We start from the raw sequence: 26,740 nt of genomic DNA on the forward strand, positions 1-26,740 counted from the left end.
CACGGAAGGAGTTGTATGGCGTTGAAGCTCGTTTGGAAGTTTATTAACACCGTGTACAAAGAAGGGCCAGATGTATACAGAACGGTGTTGTCTGCGTAGAGGTGGATCAAAGAATCACCAGCAGCAAGAGCAACATCATTGATAAATACAGAGAAAAAAGTCGGCCTGAGAATTGAACCCTGTGGCACCCCCATAGAGACTGCCAGAGGTCCGGACAACAGGCCCTCCAATTTGACACACTGAACTCTGTCTGAGAAGTAGTTGGTAAACCAGGCGAGGCATTCATTTGAGAAACCAAGGCTGTTGAGTCTGCCAATAAGAATGTTTTATTTCGCCTTTATTTAACCAGGAACAGTGAGGGAAAAAAGTATTTGTTCCCCTGCTGATTTTGTACATTTACCCACTGACAAAGTAATGATCCGTCTATAATTTTAATGGTAGGTTTATTTGAACAGTGATAGACAGAATAACAATTCAAAAATCCAGAAAAACACATGCCAAAAATGTTATAAATTGATTAGCATTTTAATGAGGGAAATAAGTATTTGACCCCCTCACAATCAGAAAGATGTCTGGCTCCCAGGTGTCTTTTATACAGGTAACGAGCTAAGATTAGGAGCACACTCAAAGGGAGTGCTCCTAATCTCAGCTTGTTACCTGTATAAAAGACACCTGTCCACAGAAGCAATCAATCAATCAGATTCCAAACTCTCCACCATGGCCAAGACCAAAGAGCTCTCCAAGGATGTCAGGGACAAGAATGTAGACCTACACAAGGCTAGAATGGGCTACAAGACCATCGCCAAGCAGCTTGGTGAGAAGGTGACAACAGTTGGTGCGATTATTCGCAAATGGAAGAAACACATAAGAACTGTCAATCTCCCTCAGCCTGGGGCTCCATGCAAGATCTCACCTCGTGGAGTTGCAATGATCATGAGAACGGTGAGGAATCAGCCCAGAACTACACGGGAGGATCTTGTCAATGATCTCAAGGCAGCTGGAACCATAGTCAACAAGAATGCACATATACATGCCCGTCTGAAGTTTGCCAATGAACATCTTCAGAGGACAACTGGGTGAAAGTGTTGTGGTCAGATGAGACCAAAATGGAGCTCTTTGGCATCAACTCAACTCGCCGTGTTTGGAGGAGGAGGAGGAATGCTGCCTATGACCCCAAGAACACCATCCTCACCGTCAAACATGGAGATGGAAACATTATGCTTTGGTGGTGTTTTTCTGCTAAGGGGACAGGACAACTTCACCGCATCAAAGAGACCATGTACCGTCAAATATTGAGTGAGAACCTCTTTCCCTCAACCAGGGCATTGAAAATGGGTCGTGGATGGGTATTCCAGCATGACAATGACCCAAAACACACGGCCAAGGCAACAAAGGAGTGGCTCAAGAAGAAGCACATGGAGGTCCTGGAGTGGCCTAGCCAGTCTCCAGACCTTAATCCCATAGAAAATCTGTGGAGGGAGCTGAAGGTTCGAGTTGCTAAATGTCAGCCTCGAAACCTTAATGACTTGGAGAAGATCTGCAAAGAGGAGTGGGGCAAAATCCCTCCTGAGATGTGTGCAAACCTGGTGGCCAACTACAAGACACATCTGACCTCTGTGATTGCCAACAAGGGGTTTTCCACCAAGTACTAAGTCATGTTTTGCAGAGGGGTCAAATACTTATTTCCCTCATTAAAATGCAAATCAATTTATAAAATTTTTGGAATGTGTTTTCCTGGATTTTTTTGTTGTTATTCTGTCTCTCACTGTTCAAATAAACCTACCATTAAAATTATAGACTGATCATTTCTTTGTCAGTGGGCAAACGTACAAAATCAGCAGGGGATCAAATACTTATTTCCCTCACTGTAGGCTAGTTGAGAACAAGTTCTCATTTGCAACTGCGACCTGGCAGAATACGGTGATTGACAGAGTCGATGAAGTCGGCTGCACAGTACTGTCTTTTATCGATGGTGGTTATGATATCGTTTAGGACCTTGAGCGTGGCTGAGGTGCTCACGTGACCAGCTCAGAAACCAGATTGCGTAGTGGAGAAGGTACGGTGGGATTCCAAATGATTGATGATCTGTTTGTTCACTTGGCTTTTGAACACTTTAGAAAGGCAGGGAAAGATGGATATAGGTCTGTAACAGTGTGGGTCTAGAGTGTCTCCCCTTTGAAGAGGGGGATGACCACAGCAGCTTTCCAATCTTTAGGAATCTCAGATCATATACGAAAGGGAGGTTGAACAGACTAGTAATAGGGGTTGCAACAATGGCGGCGGGGGGTCTTGGGCCAGTTGTTGCGGGGGGTGCAGAGCTGTTGGCCGGTAACAAAATACTGATATCACAGTAGCAACACAGTACTGATAACACGTTGAGATCATAGTATTAACACAGTACTGATAACACGTTGATATTACAGTAGTAATACAGTACTGATAACACATTGATATCATAGTATTAACACATTATAACAGCAAGTGTCTCACCTCATTATTCCTGATTGCTCTCAGACCCTCCTTGATAACCTCCTTTAGATTTCATCTGGGCCTGAACTGAGTTCACCTACACACACACAGTCATAATGAACAGAAGACTTGGATAACGGTTTGTAACTGCTTGGAATCTTTACCTAGTTGATATGACATAAGGCTCTGTTTTCTGTGTGAGGGTAGGTGGTCAGTACGTACTGATGAGAGCCCAACGCCCATGTCTCCTGAGCCTACGTGTGTTGTGTGAACAAAGTTGGTTGGTTCTCCGATCATTGAACGGTCTATCCTCCGCCGCCTCTTCTGTAAAGCATTAATGAAATTGTAGTATTACTAAAGGCAACAACAGTCAACTGCTTTATGAACAGACACTCACACACAGGCTGATAAGTACAGAAGATGAGAAGGCCTGGTTCTATTTCAGTATCTAGGACCTTGACCTTTAGTGTCCACACTTCATAGACTGAAAGATCAGGAGTAAACAAAACAGTGATTTCTTGTGTGTGTGTGTGTGTACTCACAGGCTGAGGCTGCTCTCCAATGCAGCAGCTGAAACACACCCAGAACTCAGTCATGCTGACTGCAGCTTCCTCTCTCTTCTCTTTCTTTCTTTTTCTCTCTCTTCAACCCTCTGTCTTCCTGTTCACTTCACAGCCGATGCCACAAACAGCCGGCGGAAGCAGATTACAGACAGACATACACTCACTGCTGGTGTTTCTGTAACACACACTGACACACACCACTCTCCCCAGGGCCTGAGCAACACACTCCTGTGGACACAAAGAACCAGAGAACAGTTGACACATTTTTGCATTAGTTATGTTAAATATCAAGTGAAATTTGGTGATGGACAGAAGATTCTGTGACCTGGCTATGTAGTCCTAGTAGTAGCATGGTATTCTAACTAGACAGTGTTGCATTGGTAGTTGTGGTAAAGATAAAAAGGACAGAGGTGGGTCTGGAAAAGAGAGAAACTAACCAAGTCATAAGAGGAAGGAACTCGAGCAACATGCACCAAGCACCAGTAACACATTACTGTACCTGCCTACTAGAAAAACTCTATATTTCCCCTGAAATGTTATCTAGCAAAACTCCCCTTCAATATCACACTAGGAGACTTAGGGGGGACCCAGTGAAAGTACAACGATGGACAGTACAATAGCATACACTATTTCAATTATATTAATTTAGCAGCAGTGCGCCCCCCACCCCATGCTACCCTTACCACCAACACTGGAAAAAAAAAAAAATCTGGCATAGATAGATAAGATAGATTTCATTGCAAGTTTAACTGGTCCAGATGGTCGGTTTTCAACATTCAAAACTTCTATTCTTCTATATTTAATAACATGTCGTCTTCTCAGTTGTAAAACATAGTCTAATAAATACCACTCTATAATAGTGCTACCCATAGTGGAGGATAAACCATGACTCGATACACAGACCAGCCCTTCATCTTGTGGCCCAGGAAGACAAGACAGTAGACATCTCTCATTTGTTGTCTGTAGTTTCACATGACCACTTTATAAAAATACCCAGAGCAGTGTGAGCTCAGACGCCTCTGCCTCACCCTCCACAGATGGTGGTGATAGAGTTAGAATAAAATACTTTTGTTTACTCAGGGAACTAGGCTATTCATTTCACCCTGGAACAGTTGAGACGGAGACAATGTCATTACTCGATACCATCTTCTCTACTATAGTATTTTTACAATCTCTAAACTAGAGAAGTCTACAAATCCACTAACTATTTACATGTTTAATTAAAGACCAGGATAAGTGTTGTTGAGTAGCTAAAAATACTTGTATGGTCGTCAATGATCTAAGGTGTTGTTAATGACATTGAAGCCCAAACAGGTTTAGAACCATTGATCTCAGATATTAACCAAATGACACTGAACTGTGGGTTGTATTGATTACAAACAATTCACTAACTAGGGAGGGACCATATTTGTAGTACTGCCACTAGTTCGATAAAGTCTTACAGTAGAAGATACTTACTCGCAATAGCTATTTCATTGCCAAATTGAAATAGGCCAAGAAGATTCAACTTATTTCAGAGTTTCTCTAGCGCAGAGCGGCCTGAAGACACAAGCAGGAAAGAGCGAGGTTGTGGTTTTCAAACTGACAGCTAAGTAAGTTAGTTAGCTAACCGCTAACTACCGGTTGCTAAATCAGTAAACTGTACTCTGAAACTTGAAAGAGGACCGATTTTGGAAATACATCTACACGTAGTTGTGAACTTTGAAGGTTGGAACTAACTTCAAATGTGCTTTGAATTAATTAGATAGATTTGTGGGGGTAAAAAAATAAGGTAAAAGAGACATACCTTCTGGCTAAAATCCCGAAGTTGCAGACGAAAAAATATCTTCCTGCTTTACCTTGGCGCAAAGCTTTCTGGGATATAGTGTTCAATGAAACAATATTACATAAAAGCAGACTTATTCAAGAAAAAGCAGACAATTCTTGCGAAACTCTCGTGCTTCTGTCTGTTGTTTTTTTACTAATACAAATGGGCAATTTTTCCAATGTTGAGCTAATTTATTGATACAGTTTTTGTTTTCTATCCTAATGGCGTCTTTTTGTAGGAGATAATCATCAGCTAACGTTATTTTTTGTGAATTTGGAAGCATTTGTATCATTTGAAAAATCACATAAATGATTCATAATTAATCATGGTAATGTTAACTGACTAATATTATCTCGTAGAACAGAACGTATAAGATATCCTAAGCCTGTATTAACCTCAGACCTTATTTTCGCGTTTATCCCAAAAGCCTATTCTTTCCTCATTCATTTTCGCCATATGAACGGTAACTCATTTCCGGGTTTTAGGTTTTCGAGCAGGTGAGCTCGCGTCTTTCTTTTTCCCAACGCAGTTAAGCCAAAACTACGCCCCGTTATTCAGAGGGAGTTCTGCTACGCTCCCATTGGCTAGCTAGCGTTGTCTCACTCACAGGCGATCAGTGCAGAGACAGTGGCCTTCCAAGGTAAGGATGGAAAATGTCATTTAACAATTAGCTGCCTACCATAATGCAGTCCTATTATTATAATGTTTCGTAACATTTGCCCATGTATTCATTTTCAGAGTTTCAATGACTTGTAAAACGTGTCTCAGAACTCTGCTGAATTCCCTCAATTGAAGGTCAGCTAAGTTTACCTAGGCTACTTAACGTTACTAGCTCGACATTTGAAGTTGTTATATTATAATTTGTAGTCTATTATCAGGTAAAAGCATATGCGTATTATTCATAATTTCTAAAATATTTTAGCTAATCAATTCAGTCGAATACGCTATTCTACATCCATTGAATCTGATTTTAATGGCTAGCTCTGTCCACTACATTATTTTATTATATTTTTCAATCTTGAAATACAAGGGCAAATGTTATTAATTAGTGACTGAAATTTCGCGCTACGTGATATTCACTTCCGGACTTGGAGAGCGCTCAAAGCGTTGTAGAACGCCTCTCTGATAATAGGTGTGGTTTTGGCTTAATTGAGTTGGGGGAAAAGAAAGACAAGTTGAGGTCTATTAAAGATGGGTATGTAAGTTTTTGTGCTGCCAACGAAATTCACATAGAAATGTGAGTTATAGATTTGTCATAATTGAAAAGCAATTCTAACAAGCAGTAGATATGTTCTATGTATGCCATTTCTACGCTTCCCGTTCTTATGTTTCATTTTGGCATCTTTTACTTTTGGTTTTGTACACCAGCTTCAAACAGCTGAACATAGAACATTTTTGGTTATTGAAAATATATTTCACAACTGTTTAGATGGTACAATGATTCACAAACTGAAATTAGGAAAATTATTAGAATTTTCGCGACCAGGAAATGGTGAAGTGATTTCTGCATATTGTACCTTTAAAGCGGGTGACAGCAAGGCAAGCCTCATCAAGTTCATGTCACTAGTGGTGTCTCAATATTGCCCAGCAGAGGGCAGATCTACTCACATAATTTAAAAAAAGTTTGTTGCCAAGCAGAACAAGGTGTATTGCAATCTCTCACTCACTGTACACAATGACTCCAACTGGACATAACTTGACTCTGGAACAGTTACACCACGCATGGAGTGTTTAAGTGTATGCCATCATCACATATGTGTGCATAAGCTGCTTTACTACTCCTATCATGTGATAGCTATACATTAAATATAGCTAGATACTGTACATTTAGATGTGTAAACTGATGCACAGAACAAGGATTATTTCATCACACCAGATGAGATAGTACAGGGAAGAAATCCTGAAACATCCAATACGTTTGAGGATTCTTTGCATAAGGATTACATGTTTGCATAGGGAATACAGCTCCTATCTCCTTTGCCTGATATGTTTGGATTTGCAGTGAGTTGTGTAGCTACTGGAGTGATTAGGTCATTTGAATGTGCTGAGCGCTTTTGTAGCAAGGATGTGTGTGTCTCAAATTGCCCCCTATTATGTTTATAGTGTACTAGCCATTTGGGACATTAAGTAACATAAACAGATAGCCATGTCAGAGTGGAGAGGAATCATCAACATTAGTATCCCAGGGGAAATAGGATGAAATGTTAAAGGTCAATTCTGATTCTAAAAGATTAGAATAAAGCTCTTAAAAATGCTTATTTGTGACATCACAGGGAATGATTAAAAGTAAGACAAACAGTGATTTTCAAAACCTGCAACGAGTTTATAGCCAGAGAGAACCCACTGGGCACAAACTGGTTGAATCAATGTGGTTTCAACGTAATTTGTCAACGTTTAGTGATGTGGAAAATACATTGGATTTGAAAATAATTATCAACCATTGTTTTGATGGTGAAATTTCATCCACAGGATTATGTCACCATGGTAACCAAATTTCAACATAGATAAACCTATAAACCTTCAAAATATGTTGAATTTGTAACTTTAAAACAACGTCAGATCTTCAACGTTATAGCCACAAACAGATAAAAAACTATAGGCTGGGCAGCACCTCCTTACTGGAGAATGTATCTATCTACAGCTACCATTTGGTCTCCCATCCAGGGTTTTAACCATGCCCAGCACTGGTTACTTATGATATTTGTCACTGACTATTACCAATGTGCTATCGTGAGAAGGATTGTTGAAAGCTCTCCAACTAAAAACTAAATAGATTCACTGTTGCTATTGAACCCATTCTAAAAGGGTAGGTTTAACAGAGGAAATTAAATGTGACCATAATGTATCAATCATATGTCATTAATGATACTATTTAGGACTATGTAGCATTAGCAAAGTCATCAACAGCTATTGTTTCAATTCAACTAAAATTAGACAATTCAATAGCCTAGGGTTTATTATTTCAAAACAAATTATATTTAGTGATACTGAATTGTGTTTGGTTGTCAATGCAACCAAAATCAACATTTGAAGAAGATGTATCCTCTGCTTAGACTAAGTCAGTGGCACAGATGTGACTATCCATCTTCAATTCCAGTTTGTTTTCAAATTAATAATTGATATGATGGATTCATGTCTCCATCTCAACCAAAAACCAAAGTTAAAGAATGGGACTACATCAAATTAAAGTGAATTTAAAGTTTGATTTAGTCTTATTCTTTCACTTACATTTTTGGATGAGATGGAGACATTAATCCATTTGGCCGCCCCCCGTGCGGCCACATCTATGTCTAAGGGAACAAGCACTGTTCATGACTCAAACTGTTCACACCCCTTGGAGAGAACATGTTGCAGTTTTAAAGCTTATTTTCTTGCTATACATTTTGCTATGTCTAATGTTTATTCATGTGATATGAGTGACTCAAACATTACAACAAAATCTGTTGGCTGAGAAACCTAGCTGACATGGGCTAGTTGAGCTGGACATTTCTGAGAAGTTATAAATAGCTCTCTCAGGTATTTATTTAACCTTTATTTAACTAGGCAAGTCAGTTAAGAACAAATTCTTATTTACAATGACGGCCTACCCCAGCCAAACCCTAACACGGACGACGCTGGGCCAATTGTGTGCCGCCATATGGGACTCCCAATCACGGCCGGTTGTGATACAGCCTGGAATCTAACCAGTGTCTGTAGTGACACCTCTAGCACTGAGATGCAGTGCCTTAGACCGCTGAGCCACTTGGGAGCCCAATGACTGACATGACAAGAGGGAGAATAACTGATGATGCACTACAATTTCAAAATTGCACCTTGTGCATTCTACTATTCCAACCTTCTAGAGTAAGTTGAAAGCTGGACTGAGTTTGTTAAAAAAAGAACTGTGCCCTACAGCTTGGAACCACTGCAGTAAATAGCATAAATGTAAGGCTATTTTACAATCTAACCTAACGTTTAACCTTAAAGTGAGTAGCACATCCATGGCCACATTTTGAGGTTACTGTAAATATACACTTCTTCTTATTCAATCAAATAAAGCATGCATGTTGAAGATAGCATGCATAGGTATTCACAGGTCTGTGGAGATCTTCACAATTGCTGTAATAATCTGTGCAGAATCTCAAAAAGCATTGATCACTTGCACCATGTACTTTGAATGTAATCTCAACTGTAATCCAGGTCATTTGGTTCTGCTATTAGATGAAGCACAGGGACAACACAATCTGTTGTATAAATAAACCAAATATTTGACATTGTATTCTCATTTGAACTTTGCTGTGCTTTTAAATGGTTAAAAGTGCAGTGATATACATTTTGGTGACAGCTAAACCAGAAATCTGACATTGTTTGGTTGTGCTTTTAGATGGTTCCAAGCATAGTGATAACACAATGGAAACTCAACTTATGGCTTTCTTTTTGAGTGGGTGAATATAAATTGCAATCTCATTGATCAATGTCTCAACCAAATATTACCCAATTATCCACATTGGAATTACCCAGTGTGCTCAGTGGAAGGGTGTTTTCTTGCTCCCCATATCACCGTGAATCTTATAGTGTTTGAAAATCAATGTTTTTCAATTGTTTTCAATTTTGATGATGTCATCGAGTAGAACTTGTTTACTTTATTTTTTTCTACAAAATGTAGAAATGTGCCATTTTAACATATGTAGACACTGGTATTGGAGATTTTAAGAATGTAGAACGACAGAAATCTGATTATTCAGCAGAGCAAGGCTTCATTTCATTGTAGACTTCTGGGACTGCAAGAGATGCGTTTTGTGTCAATGTGTTTTAAGAGAGCTGTGTGTGTGTGTGTGTGTGTGTGTGTTCTGGGGGCTCGGCTCAGAAGAGGAACACAAAGACCTGATAGGTCGGTCTAGGAGGGAGGGAGGCATTGGGGGGGAATAGAGAGGGACAAGCTGTACTGTCATCACTCCCTCACTCGTCGGGCTCCACAACTATATAAAAAATTAATGTTACAACTATCACACTGGTAACAATGAATATGGATGGCAGTCAGCTGAATCAGCTCCACATGTCTCTATATAGCAGCATGGCCATGGCATCTGTCCCGCTGCCAGATGTCTTCAGTACGTACCAAATGGCACCCTATTCCCTATAGTGCACTACTTTTGACCAGAGCATTATGGTCCCTGGTCAAAAGTAGTGCACTATATAGAGGAAATGTGGTACCATTTGGATCCCTGGCGTAAACATTGACCATGTGCTGCTGCTGGTGGTATTGCTGCTGCTTGACCACAGGGCTGTTGGCTGGCCCAGTTTTTGTAGAAAAACACACAGTGGGTCAGTGAACTAACTATATCACATGCTACGTTCATTCTGGTTGGCATCTGACGCACTTGTTTATCTGTGAACAAAGAATTGGGAATGTAATATGGATACCAGTAAATCATTATCTTAGAGAGAGAGTCTTTATAACACTGTGGAAACAATCCCATATTTTGTGGAAATATGGAACACAAAGCAGAGAGGCATTCAGTTTCAGAGAACTCTTTCCTCCCATTCAGTCAGGCGTTGTGCATTGTGTATTGAAACGGGAGCTGGGCTGTCTAGGGATGCATCTGAAATGGCACCCTATTCCCTACACCCTATTCCCCAAATGGGCCCTAGTAATAAAAAAAAACGGCACTGTGTAGGCAATAGGCTGCCATTTGGGACACAGCATCCCATGTTGAACACACACACACTCACACACACACACTACAGTCTCCTCTATCTCTCCAGACCTGAGTAACATTCTGTGTGTGCATATTATTTAACAGTAATATCAACCGTAACTGTAGCTGACTGTCATGTGTATACTGTGAATAAGCCATACACTACATACTCCACACTTACTGCATATGCTCCTGGAAACTCTCACTCTCATTGGTCGTTCCATGTCATTTCAGCAAGCCATTCAGCACCCACCATGTTAGATTTTTCTTAAATTGTTGTAGTTAGAAAGAGATAAGATAAGCATTCCTGCAACATTATTTTGTTGAAATATAATTTGATAACTGAGAAATTAAGAAAATTGGCCATTTTAATTTATAGGATTCATATAATATTCAATAAATATAGTACCTAACATCCGATTTGGACCAAACCTTTTTCTAACGATGAGTAAGACATGAGGAATCCGAAGAAGTTGTCAAAAGCCATACACAGACCCCCCCCACGTCCCACGCTAATGACACCCCAAATGTGTGCACATAGTATCAATTCTCTATGTTTGACTAGTAGTACGGAGCTGAGGCTCAGTGTTGTTTATTCATACTATGTTATGAATTCAAAGTGAATTTGGTGATGTTTTAATCATTAAAGTTGTTGGGTTTATGTCCCATCCGACATCCTGATATTACCAGGTTCTGACCACTACATGGTGCTGTCCTCCCCCGCATTGTTCAAATCAAATTGTATTTGTCACATACACATGGTTAGCAGATGTTAATGCGAGTGTAGCAAAATGCTTGTGCTTCTAGTTCCGACAATGCTGTAATAACCAACGAGTAATCTAACCTAACAATGTTAAAGGAATAGTTCACACAAATTACATATGGATTTTCTGACCCTGTAAGCAGTCAAATGACCAGGTATAACAGCAACCCATGCTTTGATTTTGTTTACTTGGCCACTGTTTCAAATGCTAACTTTTTAACATTTGTTTCACAAATCCAATGCAAGTCAATGATACCTATATTAGCATTTCTGCGCTCAGTTAGCAGTTGAAACAGTGGCCAGGTAAACAAAACCAAAGCATTGGTTGCTGTTATACCTGGTCCATAAATTGCTTACAGGTTAAGAAAACCAACATGTATATAACTTTGTAATTTGGGTGACCTATCCCTTTAACAGTTTCACTGAGAATACATTACATTGGATGAATAAATAATATTCCGAGCTGCAGCTCCATACTACTAGTCAAACATAGAGAACTGATACTACAGTACTATATACTCATTTTGGGGGTGGGATTAGAGTGGGGGGTCCGTGGATGGCTTTTGATCACTTCTTTGGATTCTTACTCATAGTTGGAAAAAGTTTGGTCCAAATCGGATGTTAGGTAATATAATTATTTAATATTATATACATTTTATAAATTAAAATGGCCAATTTGGGTGCATTCAATTATCTTAATTTCTCAAAGATCAAATTATATTTCAACAAAATAATGTTGCAGGAATGCTAATCTTACCTGTTTCTAACAACAAACTATTTTGGGAAACAATCTGAGATGGTGGGTGTCGGAATCCTATTTTTTGAGAGGAATGCATTCAGTTTCACAAATAAAACATGAAAGTGTTGGGAAAGGAAAGGCTAAATGCTTAAGGAGCTAACCCTAAAGACCAAGGCTCTCTAACCAGAATTGTTAATTGGTATATTCTGTTTTGTCACAGAATAGAAATGGATAAAAGTGGCTATAAATGTTTACACATCCTATCTTGGTATTTTAGTTGTTAATCGCTTGCTTTTGATGGTCAATGTCAACTTTAACAAGGAAAATGTTTTTTAAAACAAAGTATGTCTCTCAATTGATATGCAAGACAATTAAGTCCCTGTAGCCATGAATGGCCACAGCCGCCTCACAACACAAGTCAGAACCGGATTTGATTCATTTTACATCCCAAATGGTACCCTCTCTCTTATATAGTGCACTTCTTTTGACCAGAGTTCTTTGGGCCTTGATCAAAAGTAGTTCGCTATGTAGGGAATATTGTGCCATTTGGGAAGCAAACATACTGTTGGCAGCCAACTACTCATAGCTGAGGTTCTGAGGGGGCAGAAAACCATCTGTAGGAGATATTTTGGTTTCAAACCTCAAACTGTGTCACATTGCGGAAAGGGTGGATACTAGTAAACAAAGCGACGATGTCAGCAGGAGAAAGTGAAGAGAGCAAAAACATGATGCAATTAAAAATAATTACCTTTATCTTATTATCTTGGGTGTTCTAAGACCGTAAGTACAGGACCAGTCAAAAGTTTGCATAGGTAATCACTTACTCATTCAAGGGTTTTTCTGTATTCTTACTATTTTCTACATTGTAGAATAATAGTGAAGACACAAACTATGAAATAACACATATGGAATCATGTAGTAACCAAAAAAATATCAAAATATATTTTATATTTGAGATTCTTCAAAGTAGCCACCCTTTTCCTTGAGAACATCCTTTGCACACTCTTGGCATTCTCTCAGCCAGCTTCATGAGGTAGTCACCTGGAATGCATTTCAATTAACAGGTGTGCCTTGTTAACTTAAATTGGAATTTCTTTCCTTAATGCATTTGAGCCAATCAGTTGTGTTGTGACAAGATAGGGGTGGTATACAGAATATAGCCCTATTTGGTAAAAGACAGTCCATATTATGGCAAAAACAACTCAACTAAGCAAAGAGAAACGACAGTCCACATTTGCTTTAAGACATGAAGGTCAGTCAATAGGGAACATTTCAAGAACTTGCAGTCGCAAAAAAACATCAAGCACTATGATGAAACTGGCTCTTGTGAGGACCGCCACAGGAAAGGAAGACCCATTACCTCAGCATCAGAGGATAAGTTCATTAGAGTTACCAGCCTCAGAAATTGCAGCCCATATAAATGTTTCACAGAGTTCAAGTAACAGACACATCTAAACATCAACTGTTCAGAGGAGATTGTGAATCAGGTCTTCATGGTCAAATTGCTGTAAAGAAAACACTACTAAAAGACACCAATAAGAAGAAAAAGAAAAACATGAGCAATGGACAAAGAACGAACAAGTGTTTTATTTTTTTCCTTTTTCAGACAACAACAAAATCTCAATTTTTTGCAATAAAGTTTTATTTTAATTGTCTCTAGAATAACAGGTGGGCGGGGAAAGCGGGGGTGAAGATTTTAACGCTTCCTGATTGGCTGTGCGTTTTATGTTTCTGCTGGGACTGAAATGTTTAAATAGCCAATCACCGTTGAACTGGCAGTAAGTGTAGTAGTGAGCCTAGCAGTTCATTTCTCTCTTGGTGGAAGCACACAGCGAAGTGACATCGTCCAACCTTTCACCATATTCTGAAATATGGAAGAATCAAGTAGTTAACGTTTACTGAACCTTCTCTTTTGAAGCTTTCTTCCGTCTGATCACTGAGTTCCTAGAGGGCTGACCGGTCCTGGTTTTTTTGACGTTTTTTGCAAGTTTCCTGAACTTTCACTGTCTGACAAGATGAAGTGCATTATCGGCATCGGAGGGTGAGTGTCTTGAAATACCGGTAATATAGCCTACTAGGCCGCAGCACGTGGGGCTGGGCGGGTTCCATAGGAATACGGCTTGTCCGTTATCTTTCTGTCATCGTGGCGACTTTACAGCTCTTCCCTTTTCAGCACTATAATTCCATTGTCTAATAAATACCCCAAATATGATTCTGACATAGCCTCATCGCCCCGGGAGCAAATACCAATATATTTATAACCCATTCTGTCTGTGGCGAAGAGGTTCTTTTCCGGTTTTGACAATGTAATACGTGTGCAGCCGTCATTAAACGTTGGTGTACATTGTAACGAAATTCACGACAATAATGTTGCCAGCGTCGGGCGATTTAACATTACAATGTTACCTGCGGCGCTAAAAGAATACAAACGGGTGTAAATCGTTATCTGTCCCTCTGCCCACTAGTTGCCATTCATATGTAATGTCTGCGACGTTGTACGATACAGCGCCCTCCCTCGTGGTGTTTTTACCATATATGATTGTGTATGTCTTTACAGCGTAACCAACGGGGGAAAGACCACCCTCACCAACAAACTGATCAAGAACCTTCCCAACTGTTGTGTGGTTCATCAGGATGACTTTTTCAAGGTGAGTCTCTTATGAGTGTATTACTATAGCTATTACTGTTGTTATTATGTTGGTCGTTATGCTAGTGATAGAGTAAACGCACATTGCACATGGGCTAGATTCGTCAGAGCTTTGAATGATATGGATAGAGCAGGTATTTCCTTCAGTGTGTGTTGGGAGAGAGGCGTGAGGGAGGGTTGGCAGACCCTGAGGTGTGCATATGGCAGAATGTTAGAATGTACCTGGGTACATCTCATTCATGTATGTTTCAGCCACAAGATCAGATTGAAGTTGGTGAAGATGGCTTTAAGCAGTATGATGGTAAGACGGGTTGGGGGGGTGAGTCTGTGTGTGGGTGTGTAACACACTACTACTTAATACAATCATCGTGCTCCTTAACCTAGAAGGTGGATTTTAGCTGTATATCTCTCTATTTCTCACTGTCTCTCTCCCTTTATATGCCTTTTTCTTTCCTTCATCCCTCCAGTCATCACTGCCCTCGACATGGACGCCATGATGAGTACCATCTACGCCTGGCTTGACGACCCGGTGAAGTTTGAAAGGTCGCACGGCGTCAACAACACCTTGGATACGGAGATTCTCCCGGAGTCTGACCACAGGGATGAGGGAACTCACATCCTCATCGTGGAAGGATTCCTGCTTTACACCTATGGGTGAGGACTCTAGTCTCTCTCCCCTTCTTCCTCTCCTCCTGCTCCTCAACTCTGGGTGAGGAGGACATAATGTGTTTCTGTGTCTCTCCTCCTGCTCCTCAACTCTGGGTGAGGAGGACAGAATGTGTTTCTGTGTCTCTCCTTCCTCTCCTCCTGCTCCTCAACTCTGGGTGAGGAGGACAGAATGTGTTTCTGTGTCTCTCCTTCCTCTCCTCCTGCTCCTCAACTCTGGGTGAGGAGGACAGAATGTGTTTCTGTGTCTCTCCTTCCTCTCCTCCTGCTCCTCAACTCTGGGTGAGGAGGACAGAATGTGTTTCTGTGTCTCTCCTTCTTCCTCTCCTCCTGCTCCTCAACTCTGGGTGAGGAGGACAGAATGTGTTTCTGTGTCTCTCCTTCTTCCTCTCCTCCTGCTCCTCAACTCTGGGTGAGGAGGACAGAATGTGTTTCTGTGTCTCTCCCTCTCCTCCTGCTCCTCAACTCTGGGTGAGGAGGACAGACTGTGTTTCTGTGTCTCTCCCTCTCCTCCTGCTCCTCAACTCTGGGTGAGGAGGACAGAATGTGTTTCTGTGTCTCTCCTTCTTCCTCTCCTCCTGCTCCTCAACTCTGGGTGAGGAGGACAGAATGTGTTTCTGTGTCTCAGTAGAACATCAGTAGTTGTAGATCTATGTAAAGTATGATACCACAGTAATATAGTAGTAGTAACACCAGTAGTTCTATGTAAAGTATGATACCACAGTAATGTAGTTGTAGATGTATGATACCACAGTAATATAGTAGTAGTAACACCAGTAGTTGTAGTTCTATGTAAAGTATGATACCACAGTAATATAGTAGTAGTAACACCAGTAGTTGTAGTTCTATGTAAAGTATGATACCACAGTAATATAGTAGTAGTAACATCAGTAGTTGTAGTTCTATGTAAAGTATGATACCACAGTAATATAGTAGTAACATCAGTAGTTGTAGTTCTATGTAAAGTATGATACCACAGTAATATAGTAGTAACATCAGTAGTTGTAGATCTATGTAAAGTATGATACCACAGTAATGTAGATGTATGATACCACAGTAATATAGTAGTAACATCAGTAGTTGTAGTTCTATGTAAAGTATGATACCACAGTAATATAGTAGTAGTAACATCAGTAGTTGTAGTTCTATGTAAAGTATGATACCACAGTAATATAGTAGTAACAGCAGGACACTTCATCAATACTTTGACTCTTTCTTCCTGTTTAACTAAGTAACAAACATGTCAAATGAAATGCTTTCACACCTATGAGTGAAAAGTCTGTCAGGAGTGTCTGTTCTCTCCCTAAAACTCTGGGTGAGGGGCCAGTCCATTCCACACAGGAGTGTCTGTTCTCTCCCTAAAACTCTGGGTGAGGGGCCAGTCCATTCCACACAGGAGTGTCTGTTCTCTCCCTAAAACTCTGGGTGAGGGGCCGGTCCATTCCACACAGGAGTGAGATGTACTTTCATCTCATTCGGTCAACTTATAAAATGTATAAAACTAAAAATATAATATTTCCAATTCTGTTTGTGTTCCTGCAGACCTTTGATCGACGTACTGAACCAACGCTATTTTATTTCCATTCCATACGAAGTTTGCAAAAAGAGGAGGTGGTAAGTTAAACACTGAAACACGGACATATCTACCTGAACATCCAGCTTCTGCTGCTTTACTGTTGTGGAGTAACCTTTCAGCTAATCCCAGGTGTGTGTGTGTGTGTGTGTGTGTGTGTGTCCTGTGTGTGTGTGTGTGTGTCCTGTGTGTGTGTGTGTCCTGTGTCCTGTGTGTGTGTGTCCTGTGTGCAGCTCAAGAAACTACAAGGTACCAGATCCCCCGGGTCTGTTTGATGGTCACGTCTGGCCCATGTACACCAAACACAAGATCATCATGGAAACATCAGGAGTTGATGTTGGTAAGTGTTTGGTTTGTGTATCTGCACAGTATATACGTGCGTGTTTGTGATAAATGTGTAATGCTTCTGTGTGTGTGTGTGTGTGTGTACACGGCATATCGGTTCTCCTACTTGTGTAATATCTGTTTTCATGTTACTGATTATTTGTGTGGTGTTTACAGTGCAGCTAGATGGAACTAAGTCAAAGGAACATCTGTACAACGCTGTCTATGAAGACGTCCAGAACAACATCCAGAAGTGTCTGTAAGCAACAAAGGTACGCTTCCTTCCTGTCCCACACTCATTATTGTCCCCCTCATGTCAGGCTCAACCTTAAAAACATCACTACCTGTCAATACTAACAATTAGTTGTATGTAAATAAACGTATCATTGTGTGAGAATTTTGTTGTGTAAAACAACTAATACTTGTGTGTAAAAGTATACTTTGTGTCTGTGTTGTATAAGTCACAACTAATAGATTTGTGTTCTTCCAGGTCAGTCTATCGGCTGAGAGAAGGCTATATCTGCAGGAGGAGAGGAGAGGGAGAGGTGTGCCTTGCCTTAAACATTTCTACGTCCTGCAGCTAGCAACACACTTTCTACCAGCTGCTGCTGCCACTGTGTCATTACTGTTTTGTAGTGTAAATGATTCCCTGGCGTTATATGCAGGCATGGTTTTATATCCTCCATATTTATTTCTTTGTTACGAGCCACCAGGCAGTCGGTCACAGAGATGACAGTAGAACAGAGGGTTGCAGCTCAAAGCATAACACCAATAAACAATCCTCCTGCTAAAACACTCTCTGTTGTCTTCTATAACTGTTGGTTTCTACTGTGTTATTCAGCCTGTTGGCATGAAGTGTATCACTATACTGTTGAAATGGACCAGGATATGAAGGTTTCCTCCAGTTCTACTGGACATAATGGAGTTTAATCCCATGACTCCATCACTCCAACTAGACACCTGTTTACTGTGGTATGACTTCCAGTTCTGCTTCCACCTCCCATTGGCAGTGTGTTTACATCTGACTCAGACACATCGCCAGCCAGGGCAGAGCTAACTGCTCGTTGTGGTTTTCCCTTTCCAACACTGTCTTTTCTTAAACGCTGTAACCTGAGGCGGGACACCACTAAACACAGGTCCTCGCGACATCGCTCGCTATCTATCCCCCCAGCAACAGTTGGCGCGGGTGATAGCAGGGTGTGATCACGAGACTACCCTGTGGCCTAGACAACCAGTAAGATCTGCTTCACCGGAAAATCCACCCTCAAAGTTCATGACGTGTTGCTGCTTTTTCCTCTGAATTTAGCCACTCTGTACAGTATGCTTATTTGTAGAGTTTTGACTTCATAGATGGTAGATTCTAGAACTTCCATGTAACAAACTGAACTCCAGGTAAAGACTGCTACACCACCAGCTCATGCTCTGTTGCTATTGGCTAGTCACGCTGGGTTTGTTTGTTGACATTGCGGTCTCATTGGCAACAAGTAGCTCATTACATTTAGTACATTCTAGACTAAAACACTGCTGTCCCAGGATATATGTCAAGGTTGTTTTGTTACTGAAGGAACTTCAGTAACTCTTGGATGACAGTGTTACAATGAACCAAAACTATGGAAGAACGTTGTTTTGTTCAACAGATAATGACATAGTAAAATATTTGATTTTGGCTAGATTTCCATGTGCGACTGTTCAGAGAAGACTAGTGTGTTTTTGGATCTAGCCCCAGACCATTAGTCCACTGACATGTGTGCAGCAGAGTTAGGCCACACAGCCTGACACCATGATGCTCTGTCACTCTGCTTACTGAATTGAATCTGGTGGAGGGGAAGCCTGGGATTCAATGCTACATGTACAACGACATGCAGTATAAATGCCACACCTTCAGTCTAGTCAGTTTAGGGAGAAACGTTGGAATCCACACTGAATTACTCTGCTTCACTAATGAAACGTGGCAGCTCCGTTTGTATTTCACCAGGCTATGGAAAGAGAGCAAACTGACCTACGACTGGGAGAGGTCAAATAATGTTCTCTTCCATAGAGACCATGTTTGCATCCCAAATGGCAGACTATTCCCTATATAGTGCACTACTTTTGACCAGAGCCAAACAGCCCTTTCAAAACACATTTCAAGTAAACGGTGAATAAGACAAATAGGCCTATAAACTGAAACCTTTTAATCTGTTAAATTACATATTTTAGACAGTCTGCTATTTGATAAATGAAAAGGTTGAACTTGAAATGGATGAGAACTAGTGTAAGTAATGCCATAAAGATTTCCCCATAGGACTCCTCCTATGATAGGGGTATAGTAGAGGTGCCACCTTTAATTATTCAACTGACGGCCTGCAACGAAAACATGCGGTCTCTCCTTCACTGCAGCCGAGGTGAGTAAGACATTTAAACGTGTTAACCCTCGCAAGGCTGCAGGCCCAGACGGCATCCCCAGCCGCGCCCTCAGAGCATGCGCAGACCAGCTGGCCGGTGTGTTTACGGACATATTCAATCAATCCCCATACCAGTCTGCTGTTCCCACATGCTTCAAGAGGGCCACCATTGTTCCTGTTCCCAAGAAAGCTAAGGTAACTGAGCTAAACGACTACCGCCCGTAGCACTCACTTCCGTCATCATGAAGTGCTTTGAGAGACTAGTCAAGGACCATATCACCTCCACCCTACCTGACACCCTAGACCCACTCCAATTTGCTTACCGCCCAAATAGGTCCACAGACGATGCAATCTCAACCACACTGCACACTGCCCTAACCCACCTGGACAAGAGGAATACCTATGTGAGAATGCTGTTCATCGACTACAGCTCGGCATTCAACACCATAGTACCCTCCAAGCTCGTCATCAAGCTCGAGACCCTGGGTCTCGACCCGCCCTGTGCAACTGGGTTCTGGACTTCCTGACGGGCCGCCCCAGGTGGTGAGGGTAGGCAACAACATCTCCTCCCCGCTGATCCTCAACACGGGGGCCCCACAAGGGTGCGTTCTGAGCCCTCTCCTGTACTCCCTGTTCACCCACGACTGCGTGGCCATGCACGCCCAACTCAATCATCAAGTTTGCGGACGACACAACAGTGGTAGGCTTGATTACCAACAACGACGAGACGGCCTACAGGGAGGAGGTGAGGGCCCTCGAGTGTGGTGTCAGGAAAATAACCTCACACTCAACGTCAACAAAACTAAGGAGATGATTGTGGACTTCAGGAAACAGCAGAGGGAACACCCCCTATCCACATCGATGGATCAGTAGTGGAGAGGGTAGCAAGTTTTAAGTTCCTCGGCATACACATCACAGACAAACTGAATTGGTCCACTCACACTGACAGCGTCGTGAAGAAGGCGCAGCAGCGCCTCTTCAACCTCAGGAGGCTGAAGAAATTCGGCTTGTCACCAAAAGCACTCACAAACTTCTACAGATGCACAATCGAGAGCATCCTGGCGGGCTGTATCACCGCCTGGTACGGCAACTGCTCCGCCCTCAACCGTAAGGCTCTCCAGAGGGTAGTGAGGTCTGCACAACGCATCACCGGGGCAAACTACCTGCCCTCCAGGACACCTACACCACCCGATGTTACAGGAAGGCCATAAAGATCATCAAGGACATCAACCACCCGAACCACTGCCTGTTCACCCCGCTATCATCCAGAAGGCGAGGTCAGTACAGGTGCATCAAAGCTGGGACCGAGAGACTGAAAAACAGCTTCTATCTCAAGGCCATCAGACTGTTAAACAGCCACCACTAACATTGAGTGGCTGCTGCCAACACACTGTCATTGACCCAACTCCAGCCACTTTAATAATGGGAATTGATGGGAAATGATGTAAATATATCACTAGCCATTTTAAACAATGCTACCTTATATAATGTTACTTACCCTACATTATTCATCTCATATGCATATGTATATACTGTACTCTAGATCATCGACTGCATTCTTATGTCACTAGCCACTTTAACTATGCCACTTTGTTTACTTTGTCTACATACTCATCTCATATGTATATACTGTACTCGATACCATCTACTGTATGCTGCTCTGTACCATCACTCATTCATATATCCTTATGTACATATTCCTTATCCCCTTACACTGTGTATAAGACAGTAGTTTTGGAATTGTTAGTTAGATTACTTGTTGGTTATCACTGCATTGTCGGAACTAGAAGCACAAGCATTTCGCTACACTCGCATTAACATCTGCTAACCATGTGTATGTGACAAATAAATTTGATTTGATGCAGTAGAAGTTGCTTACTGTACACATACTTTATAAAAGGGGCATTTTGCAGATCACGTCCAGATACACATCACTTTCCTAGCTCTCTGCTAAATAGGACTCTGTCCACATATGTCTTAAATATGTCCTTCATATGCAGTCAATGTAAAGCATGTCTTCCCTGTAATGGGAATAAGATGTCAGAAGTATAAGTCATGTTGCAGTGGAAGGAAAAGGCCCTCACCACCAACCCACATCAGAACCCTGAACCAGACAGAACGTCTTGGGCAATGGGGGTGTGAGTCAGCATGCAGGGCAGATCGCTAGGCGAGTTGAGGTGGGGAATTTTCCAGGGAAGTTTTTTTCTCTCTGGTTGTAGAGGCGTGTTATGTAACACGTGCTGAGAAAATAGGACACAGCCAAATATGAGGACAAGCATTGGCCTCTTGCCCACTTTTCAAATGAACAGAGTTCAGCTGTTTGTCTCTCCCATTGAATGTGTCCATACATTATGAGCTTTGTCTCTATGTGCACTTTGGGGATGTAAGGAAATGACATGTATACCGTACACACACATACACACACACATACACACACACACACACACACACACACACACACACACACACACACACACAAACACACAGTCCTGCACACACACTGTATATGCTCCACACACAAGGTGACACAGCGCAGTGACAAGATCCACACACACATGGCCTCCATTGACACATTTGAACTTGCTATTTGTGTGAGTGTATGTTGGATGTGTCACCAGAGTCACCCTGAGCTCCTCCAACAACACACACCACAATAACATAACTCCCCTCATACACTCCCCCACGACATCACAATACAATAACCCAAGTGGGCACAAACACACACATACCCACACACACAATCATAACTCTGTCTCTGTTCCAGGTGCATTCTGCCACATTCACACCATTGTATCAATTATGCCATTACATTCACCTCAAACTGAATTTAATTAAAGTTGCAACCTTTGAAAACAAAACTTGGTCATATCAGGAGAAAGTGGTTATTATATAATAATTAAACATGCTTTAGTTTCTTTGAAATTAATATCTAACCAATCATCATCAATTGTTTTGAATGATTTGAAATACCAGAAAGCACATAATTTCTCAGTAAATACCAGGAAGTTACCAGCTGAAACAGTGAACTAAGGTAAGGAAGTGTAACCTAACAGTCACTGTGTCTCCTGGCGACCAGACAGAGCGTGTCTGAACAGGCAATGCCTGTCTGATGACATTCAGACAAACAGCTTCAGTGTGTGTTTGTGTGTAATGTAATGGATGGAGAGAGAGTGTCCTCAGTCCCACTAGGACAGAGAGAAACATACTGTCCTGCAGCAGCTTCTGTGAGGGAGCCACTAGCACATGGAAACATCCTCACTTTGTCAGTCTTGGTTTTCTCTCATTGCAATGTAAAGCTGTGGAAGTAGCCTACATGTGCATTGTACTGTATGTGTGTGTGTGCGTACGCGCATATGTGCGTGTGTGTGTGTGAGCAGTGTAGCGGTAAGCAGTCTATCTTGTTGCAATCCTAACCACTCCAGGAATTTCCTAGTGGCTATTTTAGCAGCTCACCGGAGCCACATGATTACGCTTTACAAACCGACCCTGCAGGGGAGAGAATTAACATGGCTACCAGCAAACCGACCCGGCAGGGGAGAGAATTAACATGGCTACCAGCAAACCGACCTGGCAGGGGAGAGAATTAACATGGCTACCAGCAAACCGACCTGGCAGGGGAGAGAATTAACATGGCTACCAGCAAACCGACCCGGCAGGGGAGAGAATTAACATGGCTACCAGCAAACCGACCCGGCAGGGGAGAGAATTAACATGGCTACCAGCAAACCGACCTGGCAGGGGAGAGAATTAACATGGCTACCAGCAAACCGACCTGGCAGGGGAGAGAATTAACATGGCTACCAGCAAACCGACCCGGCAGGGGAGAGAATTAACATGGCTACCAGCAAACCGACCCGGCAGGGGAGAGAATTAACATGGCTACCAGCAAACCGACCTGGCAGGGGAGAGAATTAACATGGCTACCAGCAAACCGACCCGGCAGGGGAGAGAATTAACATGCTACCAGCAAGCTGGATCAAGTGGATCCTGTGTCATTATAAAATCTCACAAGATCAAATGGGGAACGTGTGAATCTGTGATTTAATGACTGAGATAAATGATTAAAGTAATCTTTATCATGTATGATGCAATATCCAGTATGTGTATTAAATGGTGTTACAGTAAAGTTCTTGAAGAAGACGTTACAGAATGTCATAATAACTGAATAGGCCATATCAACTGTTGGCACAGTTGTAATTTAGCAGCACATCTACCCGTATCCTGCACACTGAAATAAATGTATCTGTCAACAACAAACCTTTCCACCGCAATCTACACTGCTGGGCTCAGTAAAACACACTTCAGATAACACCGTACTTTATATCCCTAAAGCATACATTCACACACACAACCCACCACACGTACCCACACACTCACACAACCACCACACGTACCCACACACTCACACAACCCACCACACGTACCCACACACTCACACAACCACCACACGTACCCACACACTCACACAACCCACCACACGTACCCACACACTCACACAACCCACCACACGTACCCACACACTCACACAACCCACCACAAGTACCCACACACTCACACAACCCACCACACGTACCCACACACTCACACAACCCACCACAAGTACCCACACACTCACACAACCCACCACACGTACTCACACAACCCACCACACGTACCCACACACTCACACAACCCACCACACGTACCCACACACTCACACAACCCACCACACGTGCCCACACACTCACACAACCCACCACACGTCCCACACACACAACCCACACCACCACCACACGTACCCACACACTCACACAACCCACCACACGTACCCACACACTCACACAACCCACCACACGTACCCACACACTCACACAACCCACCACACGTACCCACACACTCACACAACCCACCACACGTACCCACACACTCACACAACCCACCACGTACCCCACACGCACAATCACACAACCCACCACACGTACCCACACACTCACACAACCCACCACACGTACCCACACACTCACACACACCCAACACACGTACCCACACAATCACACAACCCACCACACGTACCCACACACTCACACAACCCACCACACGTACCCACACACTCACACAACCCACCACACGTACCCACACACTCACACAACCCACCACACATACCCACACACTCACACAACCCACCCCATGTACCCACACACTCGCATTCGTACTCACACAACCCACCACACGTACCCACACACTCACATTCATACCCACACACTTACACAACAAACCACACGTACCCACACACTCACACAGCCCACCACACGTACCCACACACTCACATTCGTACCCACACGTTTACACAACCCACAACACGTACCCACACACTCACATTCGTACCCACACTCACACAACCCACCACACGTACCCACACTCGTACCCATACGCTCACACAAACCACCACGCGTACCCACACACTCACATTCGTACCCATACACTCACACAACCCACCACTCATACAGTATCCGGTACACTCCCACAACCCCCTACTCGTACCCCAGCATGACGTAACTTTAAAAGGAGGTGGAAATGTTCTAGGTCAAAGAGAAGACATCACAGATAAAGAGGCCTTTCCTGTTACTGCACAATGTTCTGGAGATACATTAGAATAAGGTTCTCTGTGTATATGAGATAGAGTGCACTGTGTGAGAGCGTCAGATAAGCAGTTATGGAAGAAGTGGTGCTCCTCTTTGGAAGAAAATGTCTATAATTGCAGCCCTGCGGAGCTGGCTGCCCCGGAACGCCCCCTGACTACAAACTGCTCTGCACCTCTCTCTCATTCCCTTTCTCTCTTTCTTTTTCTCTCTCTGCCACTCTGTCTCCTTACCTCTACAATCATAGAAAATAAGGTGCTATCTAGAACCTTAAGCTCTTTGGCTGTCCCCATAGTAGAACCCCCTTTGGCTCAGGTAGAACCCGGTTCTACTTGGCAAAGAGTATACCTTGCCCCCTTGTCTAGGTCTATACAGATCAACCATAACCCTGGGCTGGGCTACTGTGGAGACCTGGAATCTCAACCACACTGACCACTAACGGCCCAAGAGCCAGACATAGTGGATGTTACTCTGTCTCGTGTCTTTCCTTCACCCACTCTCCTCTCTATGTCTCTCTGTCTCTACCTCACACTCTCTCTCTGTCTCTACCTCACAGTCTCTACCTCACACGCATAACCCTCTCTCTGTCTCTACCTCACACACTCTCTCTGTCTCTACCTCACACTATCTCTGTCTCTACCTCAGACACTCTCTCTGTCTCTACCTCCCCTCTCTTTCACCACCTCCTCTCTATGTCTCTTTCTGCTCTACCTCACACTCTCTCTCTGTCTCTACCTCACACACTCTCTCTGTCTCTACCTCACACTCTCTCTCTGTCTCTTACCTCAACCACACTGACCACTAACCTCCCACTCTCTCTGTCTCTCATCTGGTTACTCTGTCTCGTGTCTTTCCTTCACCCACTCTCTCTCTCTCTGTCTCTACCTCACACACTCTCTCTCTCTCTCACCTCACACTATCTCTGTCTCTACCTCAGACACTCTCTCTCTCAGTCTCTACCTCCCCTCTCTCTTCACCACCTCTCCTCTCTATGTCTCTTTCTGTCTCTACCTCACACTCTCTCTCTGTCTCTACCTCACACACTCTCTCTGTCTCTACACACTCTCTCCTCTGTCTCTACCTCACACACTCCCCTCTCTCTGTCTCTACCTCCCTCTCTCTTCTACCCACACACTCTCCTCCTCTACCTCCCCTCTCTCTTCACCACCTCTCCTCTCTATGTCTCTCTGTCTCTACCTCACACTCTCTCCCTGTCTCTACCTCATCCCTCTCCTCTACCTCCCCTCACCACCTCTCTATGTCTCTGTCTCTACCTCACACTCTCTCTCCTCTCTCTACCACCTCACCTCACACTCTCTCTCTACCACACACTCTCCTCCCTACCTCCCCTCTCTTCACCCCTCTCCTCTCTATGTCTCTCTCTGTCTCTACCTCACACACTCTCTCTGTCTCTACCTCACACACTCTCTGTCTCTACCTCACACACTCTCTCTCCTCTACCTCCCCTCTCTCTTCACCCCCTCCCACTCTCCTCTCTATGTCTCTCTT

General features: G+C 42.8%; 1 protein-coding gene and 1 long non-coding RNA gene across 5 annotated transcripts; one reads left to right on the plus strand and one right to left on the minus strand.

Moving 5' to 3' along the window:
- Positions 1–3,077: 3,077 nt before the first annotated feature.
- Positions 3,078–5,462, minus strand: LOC135565379 (uncharacterized). Of its 2 annotated transcripts, XR_010461594.1 has the most exons (3): positions 5,242–5,260; positions 4,819–4,886; positions 3,078–3,260 (listed from the first exon to the last, which is right to left on the minus strand). It is a non-coding gene; the product is annotated as an uncharacterized LOC135565379 (long non-coding RNA). The 2 variants fall into 2 exon arrangements; XR_010461593.1 differs by having other exon boundaries at positions 4,819–5,462.
- An 8,333-nt stretch (positions 5,463–13,795) lies between these two features.
- Positions 13,796–18,024, plus strand: mibp2 (muscle-specific beta 1 integrin binding protein 2). Of its 3 annotated transcripts, none has more exons than XM_065012101.1 (8): positions 13,796–14,060; positions 14,577–14,667; positions 14,919–14,985; positions 15,134–15,320; positions 16,875–16,946; positions 17,139–17,245; positions 17,407–17,501; positions 17,720–18,024. In XM_065012101.1, the coding sequence occupies exons 1-7, from the start codon at positions 14,035–14,037 to the stop codon at positions 17,490–17,492; spliced, it is 636 nt and encodes a 211-aa protein (XP_064868173.1). In that variant the 5' UTR covers positions 13,796–14,034; the 3' UTR covers positions 17,493–17,501; positions 17,720–18,024. The 3 variants fall into 3 exon arrangements, with proteins under 3 accessions (XP_064868173.1, XP_064868174.1, XP_064868175.1); XM_065012102.1 differs by having other exon boundaries at positions 13,797–14,060; positions 14,919–14,967; XM_065012103.1 differs by lacking the exons at positions 13,796–14,060; positions 14,919–14,985 and having other exon boundaries at positions 14,579–14,667.
- The last annotated feature ends 8,716 nt before the right edge of the window (positions 18,025–26,740 follow it).

The sequence above is a fragment of the Oncorhynchus nerka genome, linkage group LG27 (assembly GCF_034236695.1).
Source record: "Oncorhynchus nerka isolate Pitt River linkage group LG27, Oner_Uvic_2.0, whole genome shotgun sequence".
NCBI lineage: Eukaryota > Metazoa > Chordata > Actinopteri > Salmoniformes > Salmonidae > Oncorhynchus > Oncorhynchus nerka.